The sequence below is a fragment of the Aythya marila genome (assembly GCF_965140915.1).
Source record: "Aythya marila genome assembly, chromosome: 11".
Lineage (NCBI taxonomy): Eukaryota > Metazoa > Chordata > Aves > Anseriformes > Anatidae > Aythya > Aythya marila.
The window spans coordinates 19,173,588-19,188,245 of record NC_139052.1 but is presented as its reverse complement, the minus strand read 5'-3'; the positions used below and the strand labels follow the sequence as shown (position 1 = coordinate 19,188,245).

At 52.1% G+C, this 14,658-nt stretch overlaps 1 protein-coding gene across 1 annotated transcript in view; it reads left to right on the top strand.

Annotated features, from left to right (window-relative positions):
* IGDCC4 (immunoglobulin superfamily DCC subclass member 4) overlaps window positions 1-14,658 on the top strand; it is an 81,487-nt gene that overhangs the window by 43,233 nt on the left and 23,596 nt on the right. The window contains exon 5 of the mRNA XM_082768785.1: window positions 12,418-12,552. Within this exon, the coding sequence (XP_082624911.1) occupies window positions 12,418-12,552 (135 nt within the window). The remainder of the gene's footprint in view (window positions 1-12,417; window positions 12,553-14,658) is intronic.

Below are 14,658 nucleotides of genomic sequence, written 5' to 3'. Positions count from 1 at the left end.
ATATGCGAGGTTGAGTTTTTTCACCAGATTGAGCTGCTAGTGATGAAAAACATGCCTGTTAAATCTCTGGGGATTTTTATAATTGGGGAAAAGTATCTCTGAGACAGATGGGAAACTGCAGTGACCTGTGCAGGCCACACACTCCTCAGCGAGTGACTGGCGTGGTATTGATCCTTTTTTTTTTTTGTTTCAGCACTTTGCTATCAGAGGCACGTTTTTGGATGCCTGGACTGGCTCGAGGAGTCTTTTAGTCCCTGTTCAGAAGCAGCTGGCAGCACTTGGGGTGAACTGGTCAGGCAGAAATCCTTTGCTGGTTAGGGGACGGAGAAGAAAAGGAAAGGGAGGGAAAAAAAAGAACAAAAGCCCGAGATGCAGCTATTTAGTATTGCTTGAGTTGCTCGTTTGGATGTTTCAGAGGCCAAACTCCTTTGTGTCTGCAGGAAGGAGCAGCTAAGCATGCTGCTGGCTAGCGAATCGTTGATTTTGGGGTAAGAGGAGCCCAGTCTTTGAAGGAAAGGGTTTGTGCCGTGGGAGCTAGAGGCTCCTCACCACCTGCACCTGCGGCTTTGGTGTCAGCGCTGGGCAGTCCCGATGGACTTTGGGTCGTGCTGGTGCAATGCAAACACTGTCCCTGGCACCAGGCTGCCAGCTCACAGGCCTGGGAACACCTCGTGCTCGTGCCTGTGCTGGATTTGAACAGGCTGCATGCAGCAAAAGAACTAAATTCCCTAAAACTCCTTCTTCAGTTGCCCTTTCTCTCCCTCCCCTTCCCCTTTGCTCCAGATATGATGGCTGGGGGTTGTTCCATCTCTCTTATTAAAGGCTTTTTCCTGGTAGCAATGAGCACGACCCCTTTCTGCCACACTAAAAAACCCCAAAACGTCCCTTCCTGAGCTGCCCAGATCGTGTATCAGCGGCCAGACGCGCGCTGGCCGCGCGCAGGCAGGGCCGAGCGAGGGCTGCGAGCCCTGCAGATGTTTCGGCTGTGCAGACTTCACGGTGCAAATTTCCAGACGTTCCCCTGGGAAAGCAGCATTTCGAGCAGGAGGGGAGGGAGAGCGAACGGAGAGCGGGATTCGGTCACGCAGCCCTGAAACGGAGCCCGCCGGAGGAATAGAAAGCAGAGGGGGGATTTGGATTTCCCCTCCCCGGATCTGCTCCCTGGCAGGAGGAGCACCGAGCACATCTGGCAGCGCCGTCCCTCCACCCCTCACCTGGACGGATGAGGGATGAACGCCGCAGCCCTGCTGCGAGCTCTGCCAAGAAGGGCATTAGGAGCTGGCTGCAGGGCGCCTTTCCCAGGCGCTGTCTGTCCGTGCTGCCTCTGCTCGGGGTCAGCTCCTGCGGGGCTGCGCCTTGTTTCTTGCAGCTCCTTTCTCAAGAAGCAGGCTCTGGAGCCCTGCTCTGAATTCATACATAAATGGTAATTTCCCCTCTGCTGCCCCAAGTCCTTAGCGCGCACGGGGAAGTGCTGCCAAGTGTTTCCTTCTCAAGGACGGACAGCAGCAAGGTTTGGGCACCACGGTGTTGTGTGCGGGATGAGCAATTTCAGACCATAACGGAGTCTGACTGGGCTGGGGGAGGTACAGAGATCAAAACAAGACCATTTTGAGATCTTGACCCCACAGCCCCATCCTGGAGAGTTCAGTGGTTGTCTCCCTTCGTGTTTTAGGGTGGTCATTGCAGAAGAATTACAGCGAGGTCCGGGGAGCCAGGGCGCTCAGGTTCTCCTTTCCTTTCTGAGTGTGCCACAGGCAGAATCAGTCCCTTAACGCTTCAATTTCCACCTCTATAAGTACAGACACACAGGCTTGGAGCAGCGATGTGTCAGCCTGGAGGCAGTGCGGGCGTTTGGTGCAGGAGGTCTGGGTGCTGAGGTCAGAAGAAGATGCAGATACGGACCTGATCAGGTGTGATTTGTTGTTGTTTTTTTTTTTAATCTGTGTTCTTTGCACCCTGTTCTTGATTAGTGCCTGCAGAGTAACCCTAGGTGAGATGTTGGTGGCACATCGTGCTGCTACGTGGGTAAATCCTTTTTGCCCCAGGCCAGGCTGGCAAGAATCAGACGCAGCAGCCTGCCCCCAGCACTGACACAAGCTCTGTGCAGCGAGGGTGCTGTGGTGGTCCCACAGACACATTTTGCGTGGTCCTGTGCCTGTCCTGGGGTAAATACAGGACTGGGGAGCGCAGAGCAGCGCCCTGCACGCACACACAGCCAGGCTGGGGTCTGGGCTGAGCGTGCCACCAAGGAGCCCTCCAGCAGCTGAGCACGTCCCCCGTGAGCTGGGATTTAGTGCCGTGCTATTAGAGGTGACACCAGGCGATTGCCGTTGGCAGAACATCATTTCCACTGACAGTCACAGCAGCTTGCTGCAGCAGCGTCCCAGCAAACGCGTTTCTGAGTCAAATATTTGTATGAAATACGCTAACAGGGACGGAGCTGAGAAACACCTTTGTGTTTTCTGTTCTTTTGGTGTTTGTACGGCCGTGGCTGAGGTCCCAAGGGAGAGCCAACCTCTGGGTGGTTCTTGCTGCAGGAGAACGCAGCTCGTGGATGGGACCAGCCCTGGGGAGGGCCGGGGAGGTGCTGATGAAGTGAGCAGCGCTCGCAGTTGGCCACCACCTCGCAGGAACAGACGTGCTGTTACCACAAGTGGATTTTCAGGCCCCGCATGTGCGAATGACGTGCGGGATGCTGGCTTGGCTCTCAGGCTGAGCCCTGCCGACACGCGCCGTGCTCCCCTCACCGCTCAGGATGCGGGTGCCGGGACAGGGCAGCTTGGATTTGGGTCAGTTTTGCTCTGCTCTGACATCCCAACCACAGCCAGGCATCGATCCTGTGATGCTGCTGATGCTGGAGAAGGGCAGTGTTGACCAGAGCAGGGTGGTCTTCCTCCAGCAGGGCACAAGAGGCTGCTCTGGAAGACAAGGGGGTTGTGGAAATGTGTCGGGAGAAAACATTTTTACTGCTAGTTGCTGGTTTAACTGGCATCCTGTTTTTTTTCTCCCTCTGCTCATTCTCCTTGCTGGCACTTAAGCAGGGGATTGGTCTGCACTTGACATCCCAAATGCTCACGCACGAGGACTCTGCATGTGTTTTCTGGGCAGCAGGCAGCCGAAGCTGCGCACGTAACGCATCTGCTGGGGTGGGGAAGGTACTCCCCGTTCTTGCTTTGTGGTAGGTGATGCCAAGTCAACCGTAGTAAGTATGATTTCGAAGGGTGGCAAAGTGAAGGAGGGATTAGACATCATTTCTAGCTTAATAAGTAAATCTTTAAAGCCAGAAGTGACTTTCTGCTGAGGAGGGACTGTAAGCGTTCATTCTGTCTCCCTTTTACTGAGCCTGGCAAAGCCAGGGGCTTCAAGGGAGCATGGAACAGGACTGAGACCACGGCTTTTTGGTGAAACTCATGAAGGGTGGGTGCAGAAACCCCTCCAAACACACAGCTCGTTCCTTGCCGGAGTCAGTTTGGGGCCAGCATGCATCACACCGTGCTCATCGCCGAGGGAGAACAACTCGGAGCTGGAGTGGCAGCAGCCTGTTCCCGGGAGCCGGAGGGGGAATTTCAGCTCAGCTGTCTGTGAAGTTCTGCAGGGCTATGATACGCCGCGCTCCTGACAGCTCTAGCAGCCCGCGGTGACAGAGGGTTTGATTTTTAAATAAAAATAAATAAATAAATGAACCCCAGAGCCCTCACTTCCCATTAAACGGAACAGCTGAACCTGGGGCTGGCACCAAAGTGAGTGGCGACAGAGGTGTCGAGGATAATCGAGCAGAGCAGGGGCTGTAAGGCGGGGAGGAGGTGAGCTGTTCCCAGGTCCCCGGGGGCAGCTGGTCTCTCCCACACGCTCTGCCAGCTGCTTGCAGGGTTTGGGGTTTGCCAGAAGGATTTGGGGTTTGCCAGGGTCCTGTGCTGCGGGCACTGCCTCCGGAGGGCCGGCTGGATTTGGGGATGGCTCGCAGTCCTCCACTCTTCTCCACCTGCATCTCTTAACCCAGATCGACAGCGCTTTGAGGCTTTTCGAAACAAGCTGGTGTTTGGTAAGGCTCTGACTGAAGCAGGATTTTCGCCGCAGGCTTCACTCAGCTCTCTCCTCGGGGAGCCTTTTGGTGCTGGGCTGCCCCTGTGGCGTGTCGGCGCTGCAGGGATCCCAGGCGGCCTCTCCCGGGTCGTGTTAACCAGTCTGTGCCTGCCTGCCGAGCCGGGGCCGCAGCTCACGCCGGCGATAATAATCAGCTCGGCAGCTTGCAAGGGGCTGCGGGACAGCAAGGCTGCTGTGCTTGGCTTCCTGATGGCACTCGTTAATTATTAATCGCCTGTGTCGCAGCAGAGCCTCGGGAGCGCTCCGAGGTCGAGGGCTAGCGGTGCCCCGCGGTGCTTGCAGCATCCCAGCAGCTGGAGTGGAGACATCCAGGCTCCGGAGCCACGGCAGAGCTCACGGTCCTGTTCCTTTGGATGCAGGAGGTGCATAAGGAGGTACTAAGGAGGTAACGCTAGCGATCTTTCCCCGTGGAAAGCCAGCTTTCCTCCCAGATTTTTCCTAGCAAAACAGCTTTGCATTGTCCCGAGTTACTGCAGATGCAGCCATCTGCTTTGAGCTCTTCCCTCCAAGTTGGCAGCCTCCCTTTGCTGCCAGACTGTGTTCCTGCAGGCTCCCAGTGTTGCGTGCTCAAAGCATCACTTGCAGGGAGCGTTCTGCATCCCTGGCACCGGGGAGACCCCGCCACGAGGTGGCTTCCTCCGACATTTCTCTTTTCGGCCCCCAGCCGGTTCCCCCCTCCGTCCGTCGCTGGGGGTGCGGATTACATGAATTACAAACAGCTCTGATGTTGCAAGGGGCTCTGAATTGCAAATAGAGCTGATGAAATAGGTGTCAGCCCCTGGGAAATGTCAGCCTCTGAGCGCAAGCAGGAAATTACTGGAGTGAAATGGCTCCGGGCGCCGAGATGAGCTGAGGTGGCTGAGTAAGGAGGGGCTTCAGGGCTTGGGGTGTGCGAGCAAGCCAAAAAGGGCTTGACTGTGTTTGTGTCTGAATTCTGTAGTAAGGGTAATGATATAGTTGTCTGCCTTACAGCTTGCTTTTTTTCTGTCTCATTTTTTTTTTCCTGAGAGATTTCTCCTGCAGCATCCTGGAAGTTGGATGTAGTGGCCTGGAGAAACCCCCCGGGGAAGTGGCTGGCTGGTGTCGGGATGCGTGAGCGAGTCCGCCCCGTGCTGGGTGCAGGGGTGACCTCTCAGACCCAGGAGTGGCGGTGCCTGCAGCTCTGTCCAGGCAGGTGCACACAACCAAGTCCTCTTTTGCCCGTGCACTAGCCTGAGGGCAAAAAAATGCAGAAACAGGCTGCCGTGCTAGCATGGAGCAGTGGTCAGCTAACTAACCCTCCTCGTGAGCTCCTCGTGTGGGGAAAGGAGCCACGGGACAGCCTTTGTGTCCTGTGCCCCTCTCCAAATCCCCCCCTTCCCACTTTAATTACAAATAGAGTTATGATTAAAGAAATATGGGAGCCCTGAATCCCAGAGGCTGGAGAGCTTAGGGCCCCCTGGCCCTTTGGGGTTACTTTTTTGGGTTTCAGGACAGGTTAGGACGGGGACTGCTCTGCCTTTTTCCCAAGTGCTTCAGGTACACCTGGTACCTGCTCCTTGCTTTGTGTCCTCTGTGGGTTAAATCCTGCTCTGAGTGACTTTCTCACTCAGAAATTGAGAAATTTCTCACTCTCACCGATCTATGCAGAAGCCCAAAGAGCTGTTCAAAGCTTATAAATAATAGTTTTTATCGACAATAATGATACCATCAATGGTATTTGAACGGTAGGTCGCAGTGCCCGCTGTGTCTTGGGCTTGCGTTTCCCATTGCTGCTGCCATGTCCCGGCTTTGGGTCTGTCTCCTGCCTCCCAGAAGCTCCTCACCACGCTTCTTCAAGCTGCTGGAGATTCAGACTTAGGGTCCTGAGGTCTCCAACCCTGCAGCCCCCAGCAGAAAAGCAGAAGAGCCCCGGTTCTGTGGGGCAGCTGGGGCTGTCGGCACGGCGCCTCGTGTTTATTGAGCCTGGCTCCCGCTCGGGGCGCTGCGAATGCTCGCTGGGGAAGGGAGCAGGAATCCGTGGTGCAGTCTGGCTGGCTCCGGGCCCTCCTGGCGTAACGAAGAGCAGTTCCAACTGCGTGTACGCAAACACGGAGCCAATGTTGACAGCTTTATGGGAGCTGGAGCGGTGGGCAAAGCACGCTCAGGCTGCTTTGCAGCAAGGCTCAACGTTGCCTGGATGTCTAAAACTGCAAAAGCAAAACCTGGGGTGGTTTTGCCCCCTAAAAATCCTAGGCCGTTCCTTGAAAGCTGCCACTGCTCAGCCTCTTCCTGGGCTTCTGGTTACACCCAGTCCAGGGTGTCAGCTTGTGGCCGAGCTGGTGCATTAAGGGATTCAATTTCTGGGATGAAAGCTGTCAGCTGTATAAAGGAGCTGAGGGGAATGAAAGAGGACTGCCTGATGGCCCCTCTGCCTGTCTGGCCGCGGGTCCATGTGCTTCCTTGGCTTCCAGACAAGGGACGAGGAGCTGGGGGAAGCATTTAACAGGCTGTTTGTCCCAGCCAAGCAAAAAGCAGTTCCTAGAGCAGCTCCTCCTGCCGCACTCAGCAAGTGACACTCTCCAAGGAGGGACCCCAGAGCCGTGGCAGGTGGGAGGAGGGTGTCCGGCGGTAAATGAACACTCCTTGGCCAAACTCATTAATCTTTGATGTTTTTTTAAATCAAAGAAGTTGTGGTTTTGTCTATTAAACTCTCAATTTTTCATATTTTAGGCTGTAGGATTCGTGCCTGCTGTTAGAAGGTAGCTGCAGTGCGTGTTTGGGGATCTGTTTGCTGACTTTTTGTTGGGGATTTTGTGATAGTAGCTTGAGATACAAGGGCTGTATGCGGAGCTCTCTCAATAGCTCCAAGAACATGATGGGACTTCTGTGTTTTAATCATTTACATGTGTTTCTTTGTGTGCTGTTTAAGAAGATAAATTCTCCGTAGCTGCTCTGCTACAGCCCCGACTTGTTGAGGAAGACAGGCTCCATCCCTGTTCCAAAATGCGGGCGCTCAGATTTTCAATTAAACTTTTGCATTGACAGATGCGTAACTGTTCACAAGATGTTTTGAGGATGTGAGGTAAAAAGACAACACGAAACTGATTTACTGAGCTCATTTACGTTATTGGGCAGGAAAAAAACAGCTCTGCCAATACAGTGTCGCTTGTGCAATAAAAAACAAATTCCTTTTCAGCTGCTCTTCCAGGTTGGACTCGTGTCTCACTCTGCAGCTCCAGAAAAGGGAGAGGAAGGAATGTTTCTGGTGGTGGAGGCTATGGGCACCGGTGCTGCTGGATTGCAGTGGGAAAACTTTACAGTCTCGGTACCCAGGGGTGGTTAGTGCTGGAGTTTCTGTTGTCTCTGCAAGCCTCTGAGACGCACATCTAAAAGCTCCTGCAAGGCTCGTTTGGGAACCAGAGGCTGATCTTCTGCAGAGGAGGTGTTTTCAGTGCAGAGAACATCAAAGCAGTAATTTGGTGAATTGTAAAAGAGTATTTGGTGAATTGAGCCTGTAAGCTTGTAACCAAAGGTTACCCATCCCTGGCTTCAGCGATGAAGGAGAACACCTTGGATTCAGACAGCCACAGGGACTGGCCTAGCAAAAGGGCAGGAGGGAGTTAAGAGAGAAGCTAACAGTAATTTTTGGAAAGGGTGCATGGTTGTGAGAGCTGCTTTTGGGGAAAAGAGTAACATTTGACTTGTGATACTCTGGGGAAGCCAGAATTTTTGGGTGTCTAACGTCACTTCTGGAAACCACTGGGGCTGGTCCTTTGGCTGCTTCACTTTCTTGTTTACAAACTGTTCGTTGCTGTGCTCAGATGAGGAGAGCTACAAGAGAAGAAATGCTTGCTGCTAAGTGTGCTCGGTTTTAAGACCTGACATTGTTTATATTGCCCCAAAGCAGATGTGCCAGCATCTCAGGATCCTGTTAGGCAAGCATCCTGCCTGCCTCGACGTTTTGCCTGCTAGAATCTCCAGTTCCGAGTAGAAGTAGAAATAAATCGCTGATAAATTTCCAGGATGCTGTAAACAGGGGACAAAGGCAGGTGCGGAGGATGTGTTTTCTCTTCTGTGGTTGCTGTCAGCTTTCTCCCTGCACGATCCAGGAGGTCTGTGAGTTGTGTGAGAGAAGGGAAGGGAGCTAGGGAGTGGGAGTAGGACGAGCTCAGCAAACAGCGCCTGCATTTTTGAAGGTGTGCGCTTTGCAATGGGTAATTTGCTCCTTTATTGTCTGCAGAATAACAGCAGTGACAGCATTGACTTTCTCTAATGAACAGCTGCTCGGTGCTAGAATCTATTCCCGGAGGAGACGTGCGGGGATGAATAAGGTTTCATGCTCCTCCTCTGGAGAGGGTGAGAAAGTTCTCAGAACAGAAGATTGTTGCTTGATCGTTGGATATCTCCAAATCTTGAGCTGCCGACAGCTGAGAGCTGAACGTGTCGCCATGCAAGTCATGTTTAACCTCCAGCAGCTCTGCCGAGGCAGGGTGCTCATGGAATCAAGAGAGAGGTGTGAGTTCCCGTCCAAGAAGTCATCCCCTTGTCACTGCAAACGACCGTCACAAATGGGCTGAACAAAACCCCTTCCCTCCTGTGGCACTGCCTGAATTCGTAGCTGATACTCTGCGCTGGCAGGAGCCGGGGGGAGAGGGTAGCTGATGAATTATGGATGTGTTAGAGGCAGGCCCAAGCTGTAAACTCGTGGAGTTTGAAGTCACTCTCATATGTTATAACTCAAGCTAAAACTTCAAGTAAGCATTTTGTGCTTCGTCCCAAGCAGCTCCCCATGGTGCCTCCCTTCACATCCCTGTGCAGTTTCCCTCCTCTCCGAAACTATATAGGATTTTCTTACAGGTTAGGCAGCTCGTGGGCAGAGATGTGCTGGGCATGCTCACGATTGCTGTCTGTTCCCTGTGCTCCCCTTGATCTTTTTGATCTTTATACTACACCTGCTGGTGAGTGAGTGATTTGTGGTGTTTCCTTTCAGCCTGTCCCACCCGGCCCTGGACCCCATTTGGCCTGACTTGCCTGACTCATGGTAGGAGGGGAGGAAAATGCATAAACACTGAGAAATCGGCTGGAGTGAGTCGTTCATAAACAGTGAAAACTAGGAGAATATTTTTTGAAATATTTCTTGATATCGTCGGTATCATCACCTTGTCTCTTGTGCTGGGCCGGCAGCCTTGCAGCTTCCCTGAGCGTGGGCACAGGTTGACAAAATGTGCAGGAGCAGAGCCTTCATTTCAAATTGTTCCAGTGCCCAGGGGATTTCCCTCAGTCTCAGTACCCCCTCAGAGCCATCGCGGAGCAGCGTTTTGCACCCTACAGGCAGTTTTTGGTAAAAGAGAGTAAAATTGGTCCAACTGCTTCAAAAACTCTGCAAAGGCAGCGGTGAGGGAGTTTTTATCTGAATTCATGGCTCATGCCTTGGGCTGGGCAAAGCTTCTGCCTGGGGCAGCTTTGCTCCTTGGAGAGACAAAACAAAAAGGGGGTTATGGGGAAGAGGAATCTCAAAACCCAAGTTTTAAATAGCAGCTCTGTGGAAAGCTTTTAGTGCTCCAGACCGGACGGCATGGTGCAGATGTGTTTGGTGACCTATTTTGTTCAGGCAGTGAAAGATGTCTTGGAAACTGCAGCTCTTTTTTCCTTTGGTTCTAACAACATTCCCTCTTGACCTGAAATTATTTCAGTGGCAGCGGAGGCAAAAACTAGAGTTGGTTTTGCTCTCTGATGTTTGTCAGACTGCACTGAGCGGAGCTTTTCCTGGTTAGCTGAGTCGGTTCTTGGGAACTCTTCAAACCAAACCAAAGCCAGTTCATAGCAGTTACCCTGAGCTCCATCCTATCCGACCGGCCTGTTGAGAAAGCAAGGGAAAAATATGCTCTAAAGGATGCTCTCAGCTGTCGGCAGCTCAAGATTTGGGACCTTTTCAGAGAGAGGGTTTGGGCAGCTCGTCAGCTGCCTCTCCCATTGAGCGACAGCCCTACGTGGCTGTTGAGGGACTGAGTGATGTGATCCTGGGTGTAGGAAAGCAGTTTTTGTGTGAAATTCCTGCAGCCTCTTCCATGCTTGTGTCAGTCACACCTGGGGGCTGCCCGCCTGGCTGATACAGAGGGCTGCAAAGGGACAGGGAGGTCGCTCTCTTCCTCTAAGAACGGTAGAGAAAGCTGCTTGGAAGTCTGGCGAGGGAAGTGTTGCCATCTGGCTGGTGCTATTTTGTCATTCTAGGCATTTTTTCCCCAGCACCATGCAGAAAAAGACAGCTTTATGCATGCAGGAGTCTTTTTATGCATGCAGGAGTGTTGCAGCTGGGTCCTGCCCAAGGGGTACGTGGACAGCCAGCCATGTCCTGCCCAAAATCCTGGCTCAAAAGCTCCTTCCCCTTGTTCTCATCCATCTTCTGTATGGGGAAGAGCAAGGGCAGAGGCGTGCTGCTAATTTAAGAGACTGCACCGAGCCGCGCTCGCCCAGCCGTGTCTCGCTTGTTCTGCAGGGCTAACGATTACTTGTGGATTTTAGTGCTTTGCTGAGCTGGAGCTAAATGAAAGCTGCTGTTCTGCAAAGCCTCATGTTTCTGTGAGCATCCAGCTTACGTGCCTCTCGTGGAAGCTCTCGTGCCTGGTTGTGCATTCAGCCTGTTTGCTCTCCGCAGCTCTGGGGCTCAGCTCGGTGCTGCAGTCAGGAGTGGCCAGGACATTGATCTGTTTGGCAAGGGGGCCTCTGAATCCTTGGTCCGTGGTTTCTTTTTGTCCCCATTCTGTAATTGAACGTGCCAAAGCCCTGACCAGCCCACACCGTGCTGGAAGCACATTTTTGTGATGTTTACATGCCCGTATGCACCAGGCCCTGCATGCGGCCTACACCTTCTGCCGCACGGAGGATGCTTGGCTCGGCTTCCCCTTGTGCCCTGTGGCAGCTATTTTTGCTATTTTTGTTGGTGTTTACACAGGGCTGGGGTTGCTTTTTGTGGCCAGGCATTGCCCCAGGTGGGGGACCGCGGGCGCTCCTTGGTCTCTGCTTCCATCTGCTGGACAAGCACAGGCTCCCGCTCGCTCCGTTCACCGTCCAGTCGGTAAAAATGCTGCCTGGATGCCTCGAGGAAGGCCACTGGGGGTCAGGCCAGAGGGCCTCATCTCCAAAAGTGACCACAGCAGACTCAAGGGGAAGGTGGACATCTCCTTCAGCCTCTGACGGTCAGAGACATGGGGACAGCCTGGGCTGGGGCCTGCAGCGAGGCCTTCAATTTAACAGCCCTGGTAAACGTGTCCTTCACGAGCTTCCCCGAACTTCTTTAGTGGGAACCGTGCAGTATCCTGAGAGTGGGAGTTTCACTGGGAGCTGTACAGAAAGGTCCTGCTTTTATTTGTGTGAGGCTCGTGGATTTCTCTGCTACATCCTAGGAGCACCTGGAGCAGGCCTAGGAGTTACTTAAGCTCTGTGACTCCTCTGCAGTTACTTCTCCTTTCCTGAGGACAACAACAAAAGCTGTCCCTCAGAGTTAGACATTTCAGGGAAAACTGGAAAAACAGCGTTGCTGCTGTCGAAGGTCACAAACAGTCTGGTCTTCTCAAGCGTGCTCTGGTTGTTTTAATCTGACAACAGAAATCTGGCCTCTGCAGAGGCATTTCCTTCACCTTCCCTTAACCTCTGCTCAGCAGTGGGTAGATGCAGAAGGTTCGTTTCAAGCAAAAAATCCCCACCTCCTTCTCAAGAAATTGTGCAAGGCAGCCTGTAGATCTTCGTGTAGATGTTAGTTGATTTACGTGCCGGCCATTCATCTGTGCACATGTAAGCTAAACAGCACAGCCCCCTCCAGATGCGCGGTGACTGATTTAGTTAGCCTTTGTGCTCTGGGGTGAAGGTCTGGGCACAGAGGCTCGACCTCTCTTTGTTGCAGTTTACAATACACGTCTGGATATCTGAATTTCTTTAACGGAGTTGTTAGATTCTTTCTGTGCTGTTACTTTGCCTTGGCAAAGGTTGGGTTGTGTCCCGAGCAGTTGTTCCATGTAAGGATAGAGGTATCTTGTTCCACATAATTAACGAGCATCCATTTAGAAACAGTGACAAAGATGCAGGGCTGGAACTCTTCGTATGCTCCATGTGAAAATCCTGACACTAATTTTTGTTAGTGCTGGTGTGGTCAGAATAAATCTTCAGTGCACTTTTTTGTTATTTTTCCATGAAAACACAGACCCAAGACCTGTTTTTCTCTTCCAACTAGGCACGAGCTGTTAACACACATGAGACAACCTGGGGAAGCATGGCTGGGATGGTTTGGGGTTCTCCGCTTTCCTGGAAGCTTCTCAGTTTGGAGGAACAGACTTCTCTTTTTATTTTTGGCCTTAGGTTCCCAGCCAGCAGGAGGAGATGTCACCATCATTGCCGCTCCAGAGAACACCACGGTGGTGGCGGGGGAAAGCGTGGTGATGGAGTGCATGGCAGCCGCCGATCCCACCCCCTTCGTCTCCTGGATACGACAGGGTGAGTGCGTGGGACAGAATTAAGCTTTTGTCATCAGGAGGAACCTGGGGACTCTTTATTTTCAAAATCTGTTAAAAGGCAGAAAAATCTGGGGGACAAGAAAGGTGTTTTTTACATCAGTGCCTAATGACGCAGGTGTTGTCACAGGATAGGGTGCCCTTGCTAAGCTGGAAATGCTGATTAAATCTAGCAGGCTACAAAGCACACAGTTCACTTTATATCTGTTTGACCTGCGAAATATATGGAGTTCCGGTGCCTGGATGCCTTTTGATCTAAATTAGTCATACTCATTGTAGGAGCTCGAGCAGTAAAGGTCACCAGATGGGGTCAGCTCTCTGCCACTCCTCCAGTGACTCAGAGGTTAGCGGGGATTCTGTGGAATCTGCCATTGCGCTGGGAAAAAAACTTGTATTATCTCAAAGGATTATAAAACAGGATAAGATCTGTTAATTATTGAAATGGCTGTGAGCTGGGAGTGTTGCTGGTTTTTGTTTTTTTTTGTTCAAAAATCTTCCTGTGTCAAACTGTTGGCTTTTTTTTTTTTTTCCCCCTCTCCCCAGAATAATGGAAGGATCAAGAAGATGCTTAGATCTTGTTCAAGGTGTACAAATAAACCAGACTGGCATACGTTACCCAGCACTGATAGCCCAAGTCACGAGTAGGATGCTAGTGTCACTTCAGAGAGTGTCAAACCCATCAGATGTTTCAGAGACTCTGACTGAACCCGTTCTCAGCTCAGGAATCGATTCCCTCCCAGAAAAGGCTCTCAGTCATTTCCATAAATCCGGGTCACAATTTAAGACTCCTTCCCTCTGTAACCATTTATTGCAGTTGGTCTTCAGCCCAGACTTGTCCACAGGCAGTGATTTTAGTGTATACAAATATTTCCTCTTCCCTTCAAAAAAGGAGCAAAAAAAAAAAAATCTCAAGGGACACAACTTTGGAAATCAAATCAGCAAGGATTAAATATTGTGGCAGCAACGTTTGTGTTTTATCCTGTGTGCTTCACAATTAGAAATACACAGCTTTCCCATGCTAGATCACTTACTCATTGCTATACTAAAAGCACAGCGTATAATAGATGTTATCGGGGTTAAATTATCACTATGAAATTGAGTCGGATGGCGGGAGAGGAAGGGGAAAGAGTTCCCTGGTGAAAGGCTGGTGGATTGGTTCCCTGGTGAATTGGCTGGTAAAGGAGTTCCTTGCAGGCTTTATTTATTTTTTTGCTTGGTCCCTTCTGCTTTCCAACGTGGACTTTTCAAGTGGGAAAGGATGTGTTGAGTGTAATAGGAACTCTGTGTTATACCAGCATGTTCCTTTGCAGGATAATGTTAAGGAGCAGGCTGGGTTACTGGCATGTGGGTAACTCGGAGGATTGTACCTCCAGGTTGCCAGCTTGGCTCTTGCCAGCCCGGGTGGTGTCAGCTAATTGCTACCATCTGGAGGCAGGTTTTCAAGCCACTCCTGTGCAAGCGGGGTGCGCAGCCTTTCTGTTCCTTTGAGCGCACAGCCACTGAACTGTAAGACCAGCAGAAAGCCCCTGAAATAAATGGAGGGGGCAGAGAATCTGATGGCAGCTGTGCTCCCCGCTGATGGTGCTAAGTAGGTGCAGCTGCTCTGAGCGGAGGTGGAGAGCTCGCTCCTGCCTTGAGGTGCAGGCTCAGGTGAATTTGTTGGAGGTGAAGGCGGGGGAGTGCTGCAGGTTTTGTTGTACCCATTCTTCTGCAGTTGGAGAGGGACAAAGCCCGGTGCTGTGCTGCCCAAGCTGGCTGGCTCTCTTACCCTGGGAAGTGCTTCTAGGGGGTTCCTGACTGCCCAGCTGTGCCTTGCCTTGGCCACACTGGGTTTGTCCACACCCTGTCCCCAGCTCTTGCCTTTGTCCCCTTCCTTGTTCAGGTACCCACACAGTGGTCCCCAATGCTGGGAGGCAGCAGTGCCCAGCAGCCCGCTGTCTGTCTGTCTGTGACACGCTGAAGAGCCTGGGGCTGTTTGAAGTTGTAGAAGACCATCTCCTCCCTACCTCAACACTGCTGGTAAATGGGGAAGCTTCCCAATGAACCCAAGGGGGTTCCGATTTGGGTTCACTTGCAGGACCCAGAAGAG